This window comes from Candoia aspera, chromosome 1 (genome assembly GCF_035149785.1).
Source record: "Candoia aspera isolate rCanAsp1 chromosome 1, rCanAsp1.hap2, whole genome shotgun sequence".
NCBI classification, from domain to species: domain Eukaryota; kingdom Metazoa; phylum Chordata; class Lepidosauria; order Squamata; family Boidae; genus Candoia; species Candoia aspera.
In genome coordinates, this window is record NC_086153.1 from 135,189,917 (window position 1) to 135,212,959 (window position 23,043).

The following is a 23,043-nucleotide window of genomic DNA, read 5'->3' on the forward strand; positions in this document are numbered from 1 at the left end:
GATAACTGATTCTATTGCTGAACTAATCTTATCATTATGAAGTTTCTTTAATATTCAACTAAAATCTGTTTTATTGTAATTTAAATCCATTATCCCTTGTCCTGTTCTGTGGAATGATGGCAAACCAGTTTTGGCCTCTTTCATGTACTTGAAAAGGACTGTTGGGTCTTCCAAAGACTTTTCAAGATCAAAAATGTCTTCATCCTTTAATCACTCTTTATAGGATTTAGTTTCTAGACCACTAGTGTAGAAATTAAGATGAAATACAAATGATTGGCATATGTTTCTATAGGGTGATGTTAAAATTTGAGTTCTATAGCAAAAGGAATGTATACTAGTAAACTTGGTCAAGCATTTCAAACTCCATCCAATTCATCAAGTTCAACACCAATTTTATATCTTTTCCTTAAGACATAAGATAAAGTAATTAAATCAGATATTTTTTTTACTTGTATAAACAAATCAAGTTGTTCACATGCATTGGAATTATTTCTAAATCAACCTATTGTAATTGTTCTCTGCTAAGCTCAAGTTTAGAAAAAAATCTTCTTTTTAAAATACCCCATTTCAGGTTCCCCTGGGCCATCAAGTGATCACAGTAGTGGTGCTTCTTCCCCTCTCTTTGACAGTGGTTTACATTTAAATGGAAACTCAACGAATACAGTAAGTAGATTAATAACTCTTTGTCCTAGCCTATGGCGGCAGCATATACTGACTTTGCCTTATCTAGAAAGCTAAGCAGGATCAGACCTGGTTAATATGTGGGTAGAAACCAGTGCTGTAGTCTATATTGGGAAGTAAAAAAAAATCCAGTAAGAAGGCAGTGGCAAACCAATTCTGTAACTTGCCAAGAAAATTGCCTGGATGTGTCAGTCTAAGTCACCAAAAGCTGAGCTGGACTCAAAGGTGACTTTACTTTGTGTAGGTTGATCTGGTTCTTAAACAAAATGAAGCGACCTGAATTTTACTTTTTATAAGTGACTTAGCTTATGGTACAGAAAGTTAATAAGTATGCTCCGTGCTACCCTACAAATATCAAGGGTAATTTCTGTGATTCTCAAAAAAGAGCTTGTTATAGCAGTAGCAGAGCCAGCAGTGGCCACAAATCTGTCATGAATGTACATTATAAGAAGATATTCTGTTGTTGTTTAAAATAAACGTTAAACTGTTGCCAAAGTTAGTACAAAATATTTGGAGTGAGATATAATCATCTTATTGCTTGCACCAAGTTATATTTTAATTTTCATTTACATCAATGTCTTGGGACTATATTGAGGATATGAATCCTAACAAGGAAGAAAAAAAAACTTCACTGAAGCCACACATTCTGGAAATTATGGCTAGAAAACAAGGATGAGTTCGCTGAATAGATGGGATGTGATCACTGCCGTACTACATCTCATTAATCACAACTCAGAAGTGATTACTTCAAAGTCTTTTAGTCATGTGTAGCATTCAGTACAGAGAAAAAGTTGCGAATGAAAAATCCCGTGCTTTTCCCCATTAAACATCTACAGTGATTTCAGGTTCCCCCCCACTCCCCCTCTCAGGTATGCACCCTCCCTCTTGTGCCAGTTACATTAGGTTTCCACAGATGTCTTCAACGGCTCTTCAGCAAATGACCTTGGGAGTCGGGTGTTGCAGATAACCCAAACAAGATGATTTTTCACTCCAACCCTTGTGTTCAGCCTGCACAGATTACACGTGTAACTGGAACATGCATGCGAGGCAATTCAGATGTTCTGAGAATGTTGAACTTGGGAACATGACAGAGATAGTCAACAAAACCTTAGAGATCACCTCTATCTTATCCAGGCCAGTTTTATCTTTGGATCATTTTATTTTTTGTGGGTTGAAGTCAAGCCACAAAGATACAAGGATACTAAATTGGGACATGCTGCTTTAGGCTAGATACATTGCCTTTACTTTATACAGGTAGTCCTCATTTAGCAACTACAATTGGTTCTGGTGAAATGGTCACTAAGCAAACCATGTGACTCAGAGAGAGAAACAGACTGTGGAGATCACTGGCTCCTGCCATCTCATTTAGATAAGATTCTCTCACGCAGCAACTCTCACTCCAATGTGCGTTGTCAGGTGCAGAAATTAGGGCGTAAGTGCGAGCATTGGTCAGAAAATGAATTTTTTACTACTGTTTACTACCATTTATTACCATCGTATTTGCAAATGGTCGCTATCCAAGGCAGTCACTAAACAAGAACTACCTGCATATGTATGTTGTGGTAGTGAAGCATTCTAATGTAGTGTTTTTAAAATTGCGCTCTAATTTAAACTGTAACACACTGTAACTGGACTTTATAATTGTAAGGCAGAAAGGGGATATTTGTTCAGGCAATACCGACAAAGACTAGTGCAGTGCAGACCATCAGACTGTACACACAGATGCCTTTGTTTTATCTGATACCACAGCTCAACTTATGGAGAAAAATGGCTGTTCACTGTGGCTTCCATAGTGAAATCTACATATTTCTATATTTCCTGGGTGGGACTAGAGAGATTTGGAGCAAAACTGAAGAGGATGGAAGAGAGCAAAAAGCATGCTGGGTATTTGGAAAGAGCTGCTATCTTTTGGTTTGTCTGAAGTTGAATCCCCTGACGTGCTACACCACTTCACGCAAGAGGCCTTATAGGTGTGCTATATGGAGCAAGGGACAGGAATGCCAACAAAAGACTTTGTATTTCATCTCACCCTACAGAAAAGCTATAAGGTACTTTTATCAGAAAGGAAAAGATTTCATCCAGGGAAAGTTGAGTTATTTCTTTGAGATCAGAAGCCATGGTTCAAAGGCCTAGAAAAGAAAGTGTCACCTTTTCAGCTGATTCAGTGGTTCTCTTCTCAACCACTGTGGCATTTTCCAGCAACCATCATACCATCTACTGCATTGGCACGGTGCTGGCAGTTTGGGAATATTAATATGAGGCATGGACTTAGTCTGTTAGCTTTTGCCTGGTCTATATCATGTTTATGAGAACGAGGATGGTGTGGCTGTTGTTTTTTTATGTTTGCTTTTTTTAAAAAAAATATGAAACAGCCTGACTGGAATGCAGTTATTTGTCCGCTTTCATATTTCTCTAAATGTGATGCATTTTTTTCCATTCAAAACATATAGTCTGAGAAATAAAATCCATAGGTAAAAAACAGTATAGATTAACAGGAAAATGCTTTCAAACTGTATATATTTGGGAAAATGTGTGTGTATAAAGACCCAGCAAAAGTAATTAAAAAAATAGCAGATTACTTGAGAAACAAAAGAAAAACGTATTTGCTGCAAAAATTGAAGATAATATAAAAAGCGAAGCAGTCACTTAACCTCACATTTCAACAGTTTCAGGTATGGCATTGATATCTGTTAGATCAGGCATCTTTGTTTTTGTTTTGAACCAAAAAAAAGAATAGTTAAATAAGCCCTGAACCTCAAAAAATTGGTTGAGAAGGCATTACTGTATGCAGCTGAGTTACTGCTTTCCCACAACATGGAGAAATCTGCTAAGTGATTTTATTGGTAAAGTATAACAACTATACGGTTCGAAACCGCGCGGCGGGGTGAGCTCCCGTTGCTCGTCCCAGCTCCTGCTCACCTAGCAGTTCGAAAACATGCAAATGTGAGTAGATCAATAGGTACCGCTTCGGCGGGAAGGTAACGGCGTTCCGAGTCGTCATGCTGGCCACATGACCCGGAAGTGTCTATGACAACGCCGGCTCCAAGGCTTAGAAACGGAGATGAGCACCGCCCCCTAGAGTCGGATTCGACTGGACTTTACGTCAAGGGAAACCTTTACCTTTACCTTATAACAACTATAAGAATGATGTACAACCAAAAATATAACATTGCTAATATAATAAAAAAAGAATATACAAAGTAATAATTTGAAGAAGTGGCATATGAAAAAACTAAAGATATATCCATAGTGTATTAATATAGAACTAGTTCAATCCTTTAACATATTGTTAAATCTAGCTGTATAGACCATCGATTACTTCATCTTCTGTTTTAATACAGTATATTATTTCAGTACAATGATATTTATATAATATACTTAGATTCTTAATATTGTGTTATTTAGATGCCTTAGAATAATGAGTATAGATAAAAGGTTATTCTATCAATATTAACTACAGTTTCAGATATTAATGTTATAAGCAATCTGATTATTTAACCTTTTCTTTAGTATAACATTGGAAATGAATGAAAATAAAGGCAGAGCATACCTCAAGGTATTTGTTTTATAATAAGGGTTTCAGTCTCAAGCTAAATTACTTGATATTAAAGTCTCCATTGTTTTATTTGTTATGGTGCACCAAATTAAGTGCACAATACAGTACAGAAATCTAGAAAGCCACCTATCAGCCCAATATTCAGTGGGATCCTGTAATTAGATATTTACTCAGAAGAAATTAGCAGAATATATTTCCAAAAGTCAGTCAGTGTGATGGAAGTTATTTTATGGCACTGCAAAACAGTTACTGCATAATTAGTAGAAATGCTGTAATTGACTGTTATTTGAAAGCATTATTAAGAACAGTCAGTAATATTGAAGTTGGTTTATGTCTGCTGTAGATGTTGTGTTTGAATGAAATATTTGTTTGTAGAAATGGCACACTTACATGATATCATACTTCTGCAAATACTTCATTTTTCAAGCACATTGATTGGAATAAATAGTTAAATTTGTAGGAAAAATAGTAGAAGCAAAGAATTTTAAAATCATACGAAGAATATACAATCTAATTTTTTTTAAAAATTGCTAATATATTTTTAATATAAATTCGGAGCCCATCAGATTTTTTAAAACTCTGTTGTTTACTACTGAGTTTATAGATAACTTTAATGTCCAATGTTTTAATACTAATTTATAAGTACTAAATACAGTGCATCAAGCAAAACAAAACCTGCAGGCTTTGGCTCATGTGGACCTTCCCATAACCAAATATCAGTGGTGTTTGAGGTAGAGAGACAAGTAATACAAATTCTTCCATTTTGTCCTTCGATAAGTGTTATCAGTAGAGCTAGTGGAAAGTCAATATATGTATATAATTGGCTGATTACTTTTCTACTGCATATGAGCCTTCTTCAGGCCTTAAAAATCCTAGAGATAGTCTTGCACACTCAATTCCCATACCCTATTAATCAAATTATACAAAGTAGTACAAATATATTCTGCCAAACAGAACTGCCCTTTGTTGCAGACTTTCCCAGGACATATAAGGTGACCAAGCATGGAAGTGTGCAGGCAGAATTTCCCTAGAAGCAGCATTTTTTATACCTATGATTGCTTGGTCACCTATATTAATGCACACCTAATATGCATGTTTACTATCGAATCCAGAACTGTCTGGCAGAATACAAGGCTTTTCTGTAGTTTTTTATATGGAATGGTCATAATTTTAAATAAGTGGAAAATAGCATTCTTACATAATAAACTACAACAGATTTCTGAAAATATTCTATATCGTAGAGCTAAGTTAAAACTAAACAAGCAAGGAGTGGGAAGAAAAGCTTGCCATTAAAATTATCTTTGACATGATCAATTCTATCTTTAACCAAACAACAGCTGTGCAAGCTACAGTATGCCAAAAAAGGTTGAATATTGAAAATATTGATTCAAATATGAATTCAGAAACGATGCTTTACATTTGTAGAAACTTAAGCTCTGGAGGATCAAAATACACAAGATGAAAGATGTATGACTGAATATGATGATACTTTTATCTCTAGATAAATGTAAACCTAAATATTCTAATTTTGAGCATATGGGTCCTCTTTTCTGTGTTCTTTTCAGATTTTCTAACTAAAATTATTTCTATTATTTCTCCTACTAGAAATAATTCTCTCTGTGTATAAAGAGTAGTCCTCACATGATTTCATCTGTTCACTGAGGAACGGGCATTTATATATGGAAGTGGCACTGTCTATTGAATGCAGTATGAGATGCAAGATTGGCACAACAGTTAGGCCAAGTGAAGCAGCTGCCTCTCATAGCTAAATTTGTTTGTAATGAAAGAGCAGCAAATTTAAAATGATTTCCTCTGTAACTGTGAGGTGTTATTGCCAGGGGCCTGTACTTACCAATGGGAAAAGTGCAGCTTTTACTGTTCTATCACAGGCAGAATATGTCTTAGGCTGGCTCTGAATAGTGTTTATTTAGGATGGTGTGGATGTACCACATGTCTTGATGTATCTGAATCAGATGTTTAGATGTGCCTTTGGCTTAGAGTTGAAATGCATCATAGAAAGTTGCACTTTCCACTTATATAAAGCCAGGTTAATAACAGAACATGAACCAAGACTGAAATCAAAGGGGATAAGCATTATTAAATAATATTTAAGACTTACAGCATAGTCAAAGAATAAAGGAGTAGAAGAAAGTTAGGTTATTTTTTCTCTGTATCCTATTAAAGATGTTATTTCCCAGTCCTGATGAGTCATAATTGCACACTACTATAAGCTAGCACAGCTTTGTTTGAAACTTCAAAGATCTTATCTGACATGCGTCCATTTTTCAAGTTCCATAATGAAAGACTGCAACTCAGTCATGTAATTTTGATATTAGTGTGATTGATTATTAAGATAGTGTTTTTCATACAGTGTATTTATGAAGCTGGGCCAAAGCCTCCCTTTTGGTTTCTTCCCTTTAGGACTTCAAAAAACCATAGCCAAAATTGTCTCTTGTTTTTACTGCATACCTTGTTGATTCTTCCATGGCTAATAAGAGAGAATTCCTTAAGTTAACCACTTATTCTTTCTTAGATGGCATATTTTTTTAATTCCCTTGCAGTGCTTCACAGCTTCAGGCAAAAAAGGTACAAAGCACAGCTTTTCAAATTGCTCTCAGTTGTAAAAGAAAAATATCCCTTACCTGTTTAAGGAGCGGCACTTAAAGAACAGGAATCATTCATTGAAAAGATTTTTGTTCTGTTTTGTTCTCTACAAGTTTTCCAAAGCATGTGCATTCAGTTGTCATGTAGGAAATTAAGCAAGTCCTACCAGTGGAATTATAATACTGCATTAAGTTCCTCATTCTACCCACCCACCCTCCAAAAAGAAAACCAACAAAAGTCAGATGGGGGAATATATACAGAATATGCAAATATATACAGAATAAGGTCATGTCAAGATAACTAGGTTTAAACTCTCATACTTCGGGCACATCATCAGGAAAGACCGATAGCTTGAAAAGGACATCGTGTTTGGTAAAGTCAAGGGCCAGCAGAAAAGAGGAAGACCTTCAGTGCGATGGATTGATACAATTACCGCAACAATGGATGCAAACATTGGAAGAGTCAGGCAACTGGTGCAAGACCGAACAGCATTTCATTCTGTTATACTTAGGGTTGCCATGAGTCGTAAACGACTCGATGGTAACTAACAACAACAACGTCTACATGAAGTAATAGTAATGTTCAACTACTGGTGATAACCTGGATATGTCTATGTGGTTTTCTTGGCAAAAACACAGGTATAGTTTGCCATTGTTCTCTTCTTTTTTTCAACTTCCCAATCTAGTCTACCGCCTTGGGATTTTCAGGTCTCCATCCAAGCACTTGCCAAACTGAAGTCTGCTTAATTTTTCAAGATCACCTACAGATTTCTATGTGCTGCCATCTATTGTGACATGTGGAGAATAAAATATTGTCAATTTTAATTCATGCAGTTTTCAGTAACCATGTGTTGGCTGAGCATAAGGTGAATTTGTATTTTAAAGTCGAATTAATAGCTTTTTTTGCAAAATTTATTGTGTGCATATTCACACCAAAATACGTTATGCATATTTTCTTTTTATTGTTTCAAACATTGAAAAAGCAAGCTAATGTTTTGCAATCAATATGCTAATGAAGCAAATAAGGTTTCAGAAGAAAATGCTGTCAGTAAACTAGCATTATTGTCAATTAGGTGCAAAGTTTATGTGCTTAACAAAAATAATAGTAACTATACTATTGTGCATCTAATAGGGAGAAAAGACAGCCCACGAATATTTCACTGTCAAATAAATTATTGTTATTTCTTCAATGCATTCTGAATTTTCCGAACAGTGGTATTGCTGGTGTTCTATTAATGCTAGAAAAATAGCATATCCACATACAAATATTTGTGTTTTCTACATGGTGAGGTCTGTATTTACTGTTTTTTATTTATTCTGAACAGGCACCATCGTCACCTTCTTCACCCACAGCTAGTGAACCAAAATATGAGAAGCGTTGGATGGATAACTTATCAGTTCCTCTATCAATGGCTCGAATTTCGAGGTACAAACCTGGAACAAATAAATTAAGGTTTGTAATTTGAAAGTGAAAGGATTAGGCTACCTAACTTGCATCTGTTGTTTATATGTTGTTTATTGATTTGGAGATACTGGATCTTTGAAAATACTTTAACAAGAAAGGTGTAGGCTTTCTCAAAAACTGTGTAATGAGCGTCTATAGTACAGGTAGTCCTTGACTTATGACCACAGTTGGGACCAGAATTTCCATTGCTAAGCAATGCGGTTGTAAAGCGAGATGTCACATGACCATAATCCCAGCATTCCCTGTTGCCATCGTTAGCCAAGAATCACAGGTCAAGAACCCACCCCAATTCAAGCCATTCCATGCTTGGTCCCTCCCAGCCCCAAACCTGAGTAAGGTAAGGGACTGTCTCCAACTCCCCCCCACCTGCCTATCCCCCAAACTCTCCCTTTTGGCTGCCCTGCACCCTGCCTTGTGTGGTGGCAAGCAGCCCCAGAACTGCACATCTCTGGGGATGCTTGCCACACCCCAGGAAGCTGCAGCCACCCCAGCACAGTCCCAGCCGCAGTCACCCTCTCCACTCTCTACTCCGGGACCCGTGCTGCCCTGCACTTCACCACCCCAGCTGACTAGTCTTCTTGCTCCCGCTGATGATGAGGTGTGCCCAGCCTGGCTGTTGGGCCAGGCTGGGGCTGGGATTCGCACTGCAAAAAAAAAGCCAAAAGCAGCTTCTTTGCAAAGAGCTCCTGGGCAGGGTGGGGCTTCATGTTCTCCCCCCCCCCCCAAAAGCAGCCTCTGAGTCGTGGTGTGCCAAAAAGCCCCTTTGCCCTTGCTGCTTTTGGCTTTTTTAAAAAAAAATTTGGAACGCGAAGCCCCGCCCCGCCCAGGAGCTCTTTGGTCATGGTATCCTTCTGGACCGACTTTGGGAGTTGGGGGTTGGTGGCACTGTGTTGTACTGGTTCTCCTCCTTCCTCTGCAGCTGGTTCCAGTTGGTGCTGATGGGGAGGGGAGAGGTCAAGCCCACAGCCCCTACTTTGTGTGGTTCTGCAGGGCTTGGTCCACTCTCCCCTCTTGTTTAACATCTACATGAGGCTGCTGGGTGAGATATTACCAGTATGCTAATGATACCCAGCTTTACATCTCCAACCCAAGTGGCCTGAGTGATGCTGTGGATGTCCTGTCCCAGTGACTGGAGGCTGAGGGGGCCTGGATGGGATGCAACAGGCTTCAGCTCAACCCAAGCAAGACCGAGTAGCTTTGGGTGTTTGAACCTTCCAGTGGCAAGGATTTTCCATCTTTGATCTTAGATGGTGTGGCATGCCTCAGACAGACCTACTGCACAGTCTGGGTGTCATCTTGGACTCACGGCTCCTGCTAGAAGAGCAGGTGGCAGCCATGGCTAGGAGTGCCTTTGCACACCTTCAGGTTATGCACGAGTTGCACCCATTCCTGGACTGGGAGGCCCTGCTCACTGTCACTCATGCCTTTCGACCTCCCATCTGAATTAGTGCAATGTTCTGTATGTAGGGCTGCTGTTGAAGAGCATTCAGAAGCTTCAGCTGGTGCAGAATGCAGCTGCATGGATAGTAAACCGCCCAGAGTCCCTCTTTTGGGGGAGATGGGCAGTAACAAAATTTGAATAATAAATAAATAAAATAAGTAAATGGTGTCAGTTACTCAGCATGTGTAACACCACTACTCCATGAGCTGTGCTGGTTGCCAGTGTGCTTCTGGGTGCCATTCAAGATGCTGGTTGTCATCTTTAAAGCCCTTCATGGCTTGGGACAAGGATACCTGAGGGATCGTCTTTTCCTAGGTGTTTCTACCCATTGAATCAGGTCCAGCAAGATGTGCATGCTCCGGGTCCTGTCAGGCAGGAAATGCCTGTTGGAGGGGCCCAGGAGCCATGCCTTTTCTGCTGTAGCACCTATGGAATATGCTCCCTCCAGAGATTAGAATGGCTCTGACCTTGCCAGCCTTTCATGATGCCCTAAAGATCTGGTTATGTGCAAAGGGTCCCATCTCCTGGTTGTATTAACAATCATGGATTGTAACATTCTCCTTGGTTGCTATGTATTTTAATTTTTTTACTTATGATAGAGATTTGGGTTTTTTTATTTATTTTAATATTGTTCACTGCCCAGAATCACTTGCTGAGATGGGTGGCCATACAAATTGAATAAATAAATAAATAATATTTGTCCCATAATTTGTTATTTGGGAATAACAAGCCCCCGCAAAAAAACCATAAATAAATCCATTGTGTGCAAGGACCAGGCAGTCACAATGCACACTTTCTAGCAAACTATCCAATATCATAGCTCAAAAGGATAACCACTGGTTATCCTTGGTCCAGATTTAAAACAACAAAAAGCCCAGCAAGTTCTTCCCAGCTCTACATTTATTTCACAAAAGCATTGGCCTTCTGAGAACCTTAAATACCTCCCTCCTCTGTATCCTCTACCCAGAGACATCTGTTCTGCAGCCTTGATGTTGCTGGAATCCAATCCTGCAAAACTTCAGCTCTCATCAAAAATCTTCCACACCTTTGCCATACTCTGGCTCTCTACCAGTTCCTCCCCACCCAACCTCAGGAGGTCTTGCCTCTATTTCCAGGTCCCAGTCCTCAGCATCAGAGGCAGGAATAATGGAATCCCCCTCTGGTTTTTCAGCAGGGCTTGGCTTAGCATCTGAGGCACCAGATTCCTCAGCATGGTTGTCTTCTGAAGGAAAACAATGTTTGTGACTCGGCCCTGACAGTAGTCCATCTTCTCTCTCTCTCTCTTTCTTTCATGCACATTTGATTGATTATATGCATCAAGTTGGTGTCAACTCTTAGCAACCATGTAGGTAGATATTCTCCATGACAAACTCTCCCTAACCTGGTCTTTCAGGTCTTCCAACTGTGTACTCATTGCCACTGTAACTGAGTCCATCCACCTTGCTGCTGGTCATCTTCTCTTTCCTTCCACCTTTCCCACTTTACAGAATTCTCCAGAGAGCTAGCATTATGTATTATATCCAATTTGCCCTGGATATTTTTGCCTACCCTTTGTCAGAGTCACATACCCATTCTTTTAAAGCAATGTTCCAAAAAAAAAAATGCGCCTTTGAATAGTTGGGGATGGAATAAATCAGAAGTGATGGGACTTTAGATTAAATTCCAAATGGGACCCAGAATCTAACATGAGTCATACTGTTGTCAGACTAACTGGAAATAGTAACCCAAAAAAAGAATACAGTATTGTAAAGTGGGAAAGTTGCAGAAAAAGGCAATCAAAATGAGCAAGGTGATGAGTTAAAATAGTTTTCCTACAAAGGAAGACTACAATAGTTGGTAATTTTCAGGATATAAAAAGGGAAGTGATGAAGGAAACATAACAAGAGTGTATAAAAGTGTAACACAGAATATGTCTATATTTGTAATTCACATTTCTAAAGCCACCCAACTTCTCAACAACTTTGTGCAGTATACAGATTTCAAACTAAAGAAATAGAAATAAAACAGCACTGGGACACCACCACAACCACCACCACAAGATGGTCATCCCAGAGTTTGACAGAGCTTTGAAAAACTATATCCAAGAATTTAAAGATTTTAACTTGCTCTATTATTTGACCATTTAACAGCTAGGCATACTCTCTTAGGTCACTTTGCAAAAATTATAATTTTTTTTAGTATAATTGATCTCAACTGTTTCCTCAGAGCAATAAATGACTAAGGCACTCAAAGTTCATTTTAATTCAATTGGCATTTGCAGTGGGAGTATTGCATCATCTGTAGATAGTAAGATCGCAATGTACATATTGATTAACTTTGTGGATGATGTTCTGAATTACTTATTTTGGTCACAACAGAGTTGATATGCAGAATGAACATCAGGGAAGCCAAGATGCATCTCTATCTTACTCCTTTTTCAGATGGAATTTCTTTACTGCGGTGGCCTTGCATACCCCAACAAACTTTTATTCTAGAGTTCTCATGGAGTTTGTACATCCACAGAAGTAGCCATCTGTCCATTGCAGCATTTTTTAATGTGCCCGAGAGCTTTGTTCTGGAGACAGTGCAGACTGGAAATCAATAAATGCAATGTATAATGCAGAACTGGGCTCTCCTTCCATAATTAGCTCAGTATTTGCATAGAATGACATTGATACAAACAGAGCAGTAAACAAAATGATTAGGGTTTCTAACATTTTAAATACTGTCTTTATTTGTAATCCTGTGCTTCCTATACCCATTCTCTAACCTTCAGCTGATGTCATTTCTGTAAAATGGGTTATTATGTCCCCAAATTTTATCCCATTCTGCTTATATTTGCATGAGTGGAAGTACAGGTAGTCCTTGTTTATCGACTGTCTTGTTTAGCAACTGTTCGCAGTTACCACAGTGATGAAATAGTAACCACATGACCAATCCTGGCATTTACAACCTTCCCAGGTCTGTAAAGCAAAGGAAAGCTGAAGTAAGATCATAAGCACAGTCAAGGTTTCACTTAGTGACTGCCTCACTTAAAGACTAAGTCACCTATCCCAATTGTCACTAAACGAGGACTACCTGTATGTACATATACATCTTATTAAAATGACCATAACAACATGGGGTTCTTACTGCTCTCTGAGCTTGGTGGCTTGCTTGCAAATGTTTCGTTATACAATTAGGTAACGTCAGTGAAACATCTGCAAGCAAACCACCAAGCTCAGAGAGAACCAGGAACTCTGCAGTTCAGCCCTAAGCTACAGATATTCTCTTCTGTTGTGACCATAAAACATTTGCTGATTTACTTATAGCCAGTTCTGCAATAAATTACAGGTATTTGTTGATTTCTAGTTCCCAGTCATTCTAAAGGCAGCTTCCTAGCCCCCCAAAATATGAGGTAGGCTCCAAGGTAAATATTTACACCTCTATCTCCTTTGACATTATTCATATTATAATAGCATATGATATATAAGCACTTGGTTTGCTACAATCATATAATAATATTAAACAATATTAATTAATTTAATCAAAGCATCTATTATATATAGTCCCAAAACAGTTATTTGCATTTATAGTTTCTCTTGTAGATGAAGCTTTTTCATTTTCATTAGCCTGTGTTCAGATTGTTTGAACTGTATAGATATTTATTTAATTAAAACCGAAATTTAAATGAGGTAGTACATACCTGTTTTAAAACTCCTACCAGATTTCATTCCACTGACAGTGTGAAAAGTACTGAAACCAGTTTTCATTAACAAATAACAATATTAACACAGTGTTGGCCTAATGGATTTTTCTCTCACTTCTTAATTATTACAACTTAATTTGGAGTAATTTAAATTATGCTACCCTTCCTATTCTGATTCATGACATTTTTCATTAACTAAGCTGCATTGGTGAAAAAATAAGTTTAGTATCTCATACAGAAGATACAAGTTCCTTAAAACAACTCAGGTTGTAAAATTTTCTAAGCCAGATATACTGAGCCAAATTAGCTTTCTAAAGGAGAGTATCAAGGGTCAGAGGTGGTAAATATTTAAGCTAAATAAGAGATCTTCTAAAAATCTATTAAATAAAACCCCATTAAGACAGTTGTTTACATGGAATAATAGTAATCTTTGTGTAATTTTTGTCTGTGCATAAGTTACTTTATCCTCAAAGTAATGAGACCTGGAGCTTAGAGTACTAGGGAGAATAGAAGGGAAAAAGTGCATCTTCTAGCTAATTTATTCATCTATTGCTGTTACATTTTCAGATCTCTCCAAATGGAGAATAGAGCTACAAACATGTAAATATGATCACAAGAACCAGTCAAAGAGAGATAAATATTTGATTGATCTTCAACAGATGTAGACTAGAGAGGGATCCAATTTTAGAGGAGTTCTCATTCACTCATCATAGATTAGGTTCTTCAGATTGTTCAAATGTTCAGTAAAGCTCTTGTTACTTCCCAAGAATACCAAGCACTAAGGGGTACCAGCATAAAGTATACACAGGGATTTAAATTAAATAGAAACATGACTAGCCCCACAGCTCACCTAGGATTTACTTTTTACCCTTGGATTTATATTTGCTTGACCTGATATGTTGGACTAATGATTGCCCTCATTTCCCTTACTGTGAAAGGCTGGGGCTGTAAAATACTATTTTACCTCTTCTCCTCAACAGAAAAGCATATCCCTACAGCTGAAGTCTTGAGGATTGAGCAGTGCAGCAGTCCTGGGTTCCTTCTGGTTCTTCTTTCTCAGTCATTCTAACAGCTTCCAGTTAAATTAAATTAAGTTTGGGGACTGTCATAGCCTCATTCTCCCCATTCAGCAATGTCATCATACATCTTTTATTATAAGCATATGAATAATTAACAGTGACATTCTTTTCAGCTGAAATCCAGGAACTCTTGCTGGCTTGCAAATCATCTCCATCTCTACTGTGAGCAAGGATGAAGTTCGAAATAGAAAGTACTTCTACTAGGAGCAGCAGTGTCTACTTGGTGGGAAATAGGGGACAAACAATAAAAGTGGGTCAGGTGGATGCCTCTGATTGGGAACATTAAGTAGAACAACTGTTGGACTATTGTGTGTGTGCGTTAAAATGGTAAGCAAGGTCAAAGCTTATCATTACTTGGAGGGAAACCACCAGGAAATCCCAGGACAAGAGTCTAGACTGGAAAGTTGAAAAAAATCACTCTGAAGGAAGACAGTAACAAACATCCTATATCTGGTTGCCAAAAAAATTATATGGCATGTCTATGAAGCCAACAGGAGTTGAGTTCAGTCCAAGAGAATCATTACTTTTTTCTATTTAAAATAATTTGCAAAAAACCTGGCTGAACAGAATAATAACTGAATGCATCCCATACTGTCACCCACTGATTTATGCCTCTTTTGGCATAGCTGGTCAGCATGTGAGCCTGCAATGCCAAGAACATTACTACCACCAGTGTAAGGGTGCTTCCACACAATTATCTCATTGTATCTGGGGCCAGGTTTGCTACTTCAAGATGTGAGCCATGCAGTGGAAAGTACCATGCTTGCTCAGTGTTAATGGAAGAGAATTAATAGTTACATTGGTAAAACTAGTCAAAACTTCAAGTACAATAAATGCATCAGTTGATAAGCAGAATAAAACGTAGTACACTTTCTTAAGACTGTTGCCTGCTTTAAAAAAATCTTAGTTGATTAATTGTATGAGTTTTAATCAATTATTCAATTAAATTTCCACAAGCGTACATACATATCAAGCAAAGCTTTCAGACTAGGATGTCAAGTTGTGTCATACACAACTTTTCTTCTTTGAGAGAAAATGGAATTCTTGTCAAAACAGTTTTCTCTACAATTTATTTATGACACTTTTGCTTATACTGATACCTGTAAAAGCTTCTTTGGAAATTCTGCCATTTATTTCTCCTTAAAGTTCCATAGTCAAGTGGAAAGGAATAGATTGTATTATGATGGGAAGGAAGTCTGAGAAATTCTTTAGGACAGATGTTGGACTGGGGGATAGATTACAGGGCATGGTAAGAGGAAAGGAATTTCGTATTTTATGAGTAGAGTCTATTGCACACAGTGGGAAGCAGACACACAAATGTATTTGGATAGTGCCTAAATATGTGTGGCATTATTTATAATGATATTAATTAATGTAAATAGCATTCATACAAGCAAATAACTCAGGGAAAGAAGCCTCTGGCAGGTAATTGACCATTTATATTTTAGTTATGAAAAGCAGGAGACTTACTTTTCAGTGAAGCACTTTAATACAAGAGTCCCTTGGGAAATGGATTAATAACTAATCTGCAGTAAAATGGCTGGGCAATCTGATAATTTTTAAATGAATCTAGATTTGGCTAGTAATTTTATGGGTCAGGAAATACCAAGAGACAGATGTTGGATCTTCATATTGAATGCATTGACCTATCAAGCTGGCTAGAAAGCTATCGTTTAAGATAAATTCAGCATACGAGCAACACATTACATAAGTGGCATTAGGTGAGCTATTCATTTTCTTCCATATTCTTATAGTGCTAAGGAGACTATTATTAAAAAGCTAAATCATTGTATTTATCGAAGTAATTATTCAAAAGATATTCTAAATAAATATATCTTAAACTGACATCTTTACCATCTCTGGTGAATATTGTCTCTATTTTTTGTTTTTAAGACACTGGTTTTGATGTTTTAGCCTAATACAATAATTCGTATTTATTTATTTATTTATCAAATTTGTCACCACCCATCTCCTCCGAGCGGAGGAACTCTGGGCGGTTTACAATGTAAAACAATATATAATAAAACTTCAATATAAAACACACTATAAAACAATTTCACAGAACTACCAAATATAATAAAATCCAGATGGCTGTGATCTCATTCAGTCATTGTATAGGAGGGGCACTTCAAGGCACTAGCCAGCCCCAAGTATGACTGTTCTCCTCCCTATCCCAAGCCCGGTGGCAGAGCCAGGTCTTCAACTTCTTCTGGAAGGCTAGGAGCAATGGGGCTAATCTCACCTCCGGGGGCAAGATGTTCCAGAGGGCAGGTGCTACTGCAGAGAAGGCCTGCCTCCTGGACCCCACCAGATGGAATTCTCTTATCGCCGGGGCCTGTAGCATGCTGTCTCTGCATGATCGGGTGGGACAGGCTGATGAAACGGGGAAGAGGCGGTCCCTTAGGTAACCCGGTCCCATGCCATGTAGGGCTTTAAAGGTGATAACCAACTCCTTGAATTGGACCCAGAAGCAGACTGATATCCAATGCAGCTTGCATAGCAAAGGTGTTATGCGCACCCTTCTAGGGGTGCCAAAAATAGCTCTTGCAGCTGCATTCTGGACCAGCTGAAGCTTCCGGGTACTCTTCAAGGGTAGCCCCATGTAGAGCGCATTGTAGTAGTCTATATGGGAGATAACAAGGACATGAGTGACTGCTCAAAGGGCCTCCCAATCCAGGAAAGGGCGCAACTAGTGCATAACACAAAGCTGTGCAAAGGCCCTTCTGTCCACGGCTGCCACCTGCTCTTCGAGCAGGAGCCGTGAGTCCACGAGAACCCCCAAGTTACACACACAGTCTGTCTGGGGCAGTGCAATCCCATCCAGAACCAAAGATGACAAAGTCCCGGATACAGAGGAGCCCTTAACCCATGGCCACTCCATCTTACCAGGGTTCAGCTAAAGCCTGTTGTTCCCCATCCAGACCCCCACAGCCCCCAGGCACCTGGAAAGGGCAGCTACCACTGATTGATTGTTCTTTCTCATGTCTAAAACGTAATTACCTTTGGAACTCATGTACCTGATCCTTAAAAGCATTCACAGTTCAGTTAGATTTAATCAAGGGATTTCATCACCTTTATTTTTCTGTTGTCTAAAAATTCTGTCCATTGCAGGTAAGAGCTAAGTTGCCTTTTTTTAAAATTGTATTGGGAATTTATTGAATTGGCATTTTTATCAGATATATTTAAAGTTGTTTCCAAAGAAAATATTTCATTCATTTAATTCATATCAGTTTCATATTCATTTAATGCATATCAGTTTCATTCCTGCTGTTTATAAAGAGTTTGGAATGGGTTGCAATAGGTGCAGATATAATTTATTGGGGGAGGGGAATCATACAGTATGAGGTATTTAGAGGGCATTAAACATTATTTAAAGCAACTTCTTACAGATTCACTATCCTATTCTAAGGACTATTGCCTTTTACTATGACACAGGCAAAAGAGAATCATTTATCTGATTACTGAAGTGTGTAAACAAAAGTGGATGCTTTGGATACCAAATGGACAAAGAAATTGATAAAATAAGTGTGAAAAATACATTTCAGCCACAATAAACATCAGGAAGTGATGAGCTGAGAGACTTGGCATCCATATTGTCTGTGTGGATGCATATGGATGAAAAAGAACTTTTGGGTCACATATTATGAGCACTGTGAAACATGGTTAGATTTGACCTGAACAACTGAAGATAATTTATCATAACTTTTATAGGCATAGTGAGAGAAAAGATGGGTATATATTGAATCACAAATCTATTTCTGGACATTTTATTAGGGGAAATGAGAAAGCAAAAGCATGATATATGGCAGATGGCAATCCCAGGAAAGAAGCAAAAAGAGGAGAGAGCAAGATTATATCAAAATTATATCAAGATTATAAGGAGATAAAAATAAAATAAAATCACTGAAATCATCACTGAACTCTAGGCAGAAAACATCCAAGTCTAGAAAGCAGCAATTGCTTAAAGTTAGAAAAGCTGTTGATGATCCTCTTTGGCTCCTTAGCTATGCATTATAAGTACAGTATAAAACTGGCAAGTGACAAGTGTGTATGCTGCTGTTACAATTAATATAGTGACTATATTTCTTGTAGTATCAGGAGTTAAATCCAATCAACTTCCTGAACTATTTGGGCTTTTTTATAGCAGGGATAAACCACCATATTCAGGTCTGGGTTTTGGACTACTACATTGGTCACCTTAGAGAAGGAGCTACTCTGAAAACTGGTCAGAGGGAATGGATCCCTTTTGCTTCTGCTCAGCCTTTCAACATCTTTGTTCAAGAAGTACAGTTCAAAGTGCTGGTTCTTACTTAAATGTTATGGGATGAGAATATTAGAAGGACCATCTCCTTTCATATGATCCCCCTTGATTACTTGTTTCAGCATCAAAAACCTTGTATCATACAGTATTTCTCTTACTTATCTCTGCTGCATGTAAATAAATCTCATTGCATGGCAATTACTTGTCATTTAGCTGTATGGCATAGAGATCCACCCAGTCAGGTCCATTCACTTTTATATAACACTAAATGTTCTGCAAAGAATTGTTCAATTCTCCTTTCATTTCTCTTAAAAGGTAGATATTTTAAATTCCGACACCACCCATAGTACAGATGGGAAATAAGGTTGAAATGCAGCAAATCAGGATTGCACAACCTGCAGACCCCTCAAAACCTTAGGTGCACCATCCAGAGCTCTTCCCCAAAGCTGCTACCAAATAATATTTTTGGCACTGTGCAATGCTTAAAATTTCAATTTGAAGATGTCCTTCAGAACAGAAGGAAGTCCTAATGCCTCATCTCTCTGTGATTTATTAAAGCAGCCTTGTCTTTTACAACTTACCTATCTGCTGTGAGGAGGCTTCCACTGTAGCCATACAATTCTACCAACAGACACAGCTTCTGTAGATTCTTCATTCATGCTCCTGTGCATTCCAATTTGGGAAGCATTATATAGGCCTAGCAATTTATATTATGGCAACGGGGAAAGGTTAAGTGCATGGGGAATGATTATTAGACACATAATTTTAATTATATATATTTAAAATAAATATTGGGTGGTCTTTTCTTTTTCCTTTTCCTTCTCAAATTTTGGAAAGTTGACCTACAGCATGCCACTGTGTCCTTTGGTTCCAGAAATGTTATCCTGCAATAGATCAAATGAATGCCAAATCCCAGAAGTGAGATCTGGAATTGCTGGACGCAATACATGTGCAAGGGTACCTGCTAAATGAGCTTGTATGATCCGCCCACTCACCTACGTGATATTCCTGATTAGGCACACATGTAGGACTGTTTTAAAAACTACTATACAGCATCCTGGAATCTGAGAATAAAAATACTTTAAATAACTAAAGTATAAAAATACTTCAAATAACTAAAAACTACAACCCGAGTTCGATCCCAGCGGAAGCTGGATTCTCGGGTAGCCGGCTCAGGTCGACTCAGCCTTCCACCCTTCCAAGGTTGGTAAAATGAGTGCCCAGCTTGCTGGGGAAGGCGACGACTGGGGAAGGGAATGGCAAACCGCCCTGCTATAGTCTGCCAAGAAAACGTCACGAAAGCGGTGTCCCCCCTCCAAAGGGTCAGACATGACTCGGTGCTTGCACGGGTGACCTTTCACCTTTCACACAATCTGTGTATAATACTCAGATAGAAACCACATGCAATATCTGCATAACTTGACTGTAGCTCTGTGCTCCATTTCCTTGGAACTATAGTGCAGAAGTGCTAGCTTGTAGGGGTTTAGATGAGGACTGAGGATTGCTGGTATAGCTTCTTTGATGGTGTATATATATGTATTTCTTCTTGCTGCAGATCTAATGCATTTGAAGTACTGGCACTCGATGGAGTTAGCACTGGGATACTTCAGTATTGTTCAGCCCAGGAGAGTGCTGACTGGCTGCGAGCATTATCAACTAACATCAGTGATTTGACACTACAAAATGTACGTTTTCTAGATAAGTATATATGTATATAGTCTAGGTACTGTTGTGTTTATTTCCCATGTAAATATTCTTCAAAATAATACCTAAACACTCTTCTAAATTTTCAGATGTGTATTTTTCTGAACACATTCTCTGCATTTTCATACACTTCATTATTTATTTATACTCATACACATTATTCATACACAGAGCCAAGAGATAGATAGATAGATAGTGATTATCAGACTTTTTATAAACTATCTGCTTTAATTATCAAGGAAACAGTCCTCTGAACAGTCAGTCCTTTGATTATGGATCTTAATTTTACACTGGTTTCCCACTGAATCTGAGGTTGTCCCCTCCCTGAAGCAATTTTCCTCAGAAAACTACCATAGAATCCAGTCCACTAGGAACATGTTCTAAATCAGGGCATATGAAGTGCGGCTCATAAACACATACAGTCAATCAATTTATCAGCACTGTGAAAATGTTACCTAACCCCTCCTGTGCCTAAGTCCTTATTACCAAGAGCACACAGTCTATATGTCAGGCCAGCAATGACAAATTTCAGCCTGTAATCTAATTTTAGCGCGCTAGCCTTACTTCACTCTGAAGACTCTCCCCTAACCTTGCCCACTGAGTAAAATGAAGTAGAATGAGATCAAGAGACTGGATCTTTTTTGGCATTGTTAAATTGTTCTTGTTTGTTATGATTGGAAGATGAATTGCACGGAGAAGACAATCTTTTTCTGGAAAGCCAGATCACACTGTGCTGCTTTGTTCGTCTAATTAAATTGTGAGTGTTTGATTGAATAGGATGTGTTTAGGAGTGGAAAAAATGGTTGGGTGTATATGAAAGATAGATTGTACTGCTTACTCTGTACAGGTAGTCCTCAATCTATGACCATTCATTCAGTGACCGTTCGAAGATATGACGGCACTGAATGAATGGTGGTTACAACCATTCCTTGGAGGTCCAGCCACTTCAGTATCCCCATGGTCATGTGATCATGAACTGGGTGCTTGGCAACCAATTTGCACTTACGAATGGTTGTAGCACCCCGCGATCATATAATTGCCATGCGCAACCTTCCCTGCTGGTGTCAGGCCCAGCCCAAGAATGACAAAGAATCAATCCAGTCAAACTTCAGTTCTTTATTTGCTTACAAATAAAGACAGTATCTTGCCAAACTAAAGCTACTCTACCTAACCTAAGGGGAAATAACCTGGGAAGCCTTTAGGGCGGGGCTATTCTGAGCCTCTTAGTCTTCCCACATTCCATCTCTGGACTGTGTTTTCTCATAACTTGCTCTCCTCCTTGGAATGTGCTCCCTCCTTCCTGAGAACCAGCAGCATTACTGAGGTCCATCACATCACCTCTCCCTTCAGAGTCTCATTCCATCACAGCTGGTTTCCCCAGAAAGTCAATGGGAAAGCTGGCAGGGAAGGTCACAAGTTGCTGGGATAAGTCTCCCCCAACCATGCACCCTCCCCCAGCCCCTCTGCGCTCGTGCCACACCAGCCACTCACACACCCCTGTGCACCCAACCTGCATACCCTCCCCAACCTGTGCCATACCCCCACACACCATCCCTGACCTGTGCTGTGCTGTGCCTCTCACACACTCCCTTGCACCCTCACGCACCCTCCCTGACCCATGCAATACCTCTCATGCACCGCTTCACTTGTGCACCCTCCCCAATCTGTGCCACACTCCCTCACACATTCCCTGACTTCCCTGCATCTCTTGTGCACTCCTCGCACACTCTGTGACCTGCACCAGACCCTTGCACAACCCACACCTCACCTCTCACGCACCCCCCTCGCACCCTCCTTGACCCTTGCTCTTTCTCTAGCACACACCCTCACAACCTCGTGCACCCACCCTGACCCACCCTGTGCCTCTCATGCACCCCTTTGCACATCCTGACCCTCACTGCACCTCCCCTGCACTCCCTCCCCCACCCAGCAGCAGCCACTTACCTGCCTGCCAGCCTGGGACTTGCAACTCCCTGCAGGCTTCCCCACTGACTTTGTTTGTGGGAAGCCAGCAGGAAGTTGCCTTGTCAAATGATTGTGGGATTCAGTTAACAATGGCAACCGGGACTGCAGGGATTGCCATCACTAAGTGATGTCGTCTCACTTTATGACAGCATCTATTAGCGATGGAAATTCTGGTCCCAATTTCCATCATAAGTTGAAGACTACCTGTACTCTGTTCTAAACCTCTTTGGATACTTAATCCTGTCCATTAATGTTGTATGTTCCTGCAAGAAATCCCTGGGGATGTTCTGAACCTTATGGAAAAAGGTTCTCACTTTTGTCATAAGATTTTTGTCCTGATCACTTCTGAATGAATGAATGAATGAATGAAAATAATCATTCCATAACACTTTAGAATTAATGGCTAGAATATGTATCTACTTCAAGGCATCCTTGACCTTTGTAGCTATCAGGATTTAAGCTTCTGTTTAACTAAGATTTATTCCTCTACTTGAAAGTATTATTTCACTTATAAAGTGGCAAACCACTCTTTTTTTTTGCAAATATATGTGCTATAAATTTTAAGAGATACTTTCCTCATCTCTCTTGCTACTGTAGCACATGTTTTTATAAGAACTTTAT

General features: G+C 39.0%; 1 protein-coding gene across 1 annotated transcript in view; it reads left to right on the forward strand.

The window, feature by feature from the left end:
- The window catches only part of SNTG2 (syntrophin gamma 2), a 196,835-nt gene that overhangs the window by 101,926 nt on the left and 71,866 nt on the right, over positions 1–23,043 (forward strand). Inside the window, exons 8-10 of the mRNA XM_063298804.1 lie at positions 572–663; positions 8,166–8,293; positions 20,309–20,438. Coding sequence (XP_063154874.1) covers positions 572–663; positions 8,166–8,293; positions 20,309–20,438 — 350 coding nt within the window. The remainder of the gene's footprint in view (positions 1–571; positions 664–8,165; positions 8,294–20,308; positions 20,439–23,043) is intronic.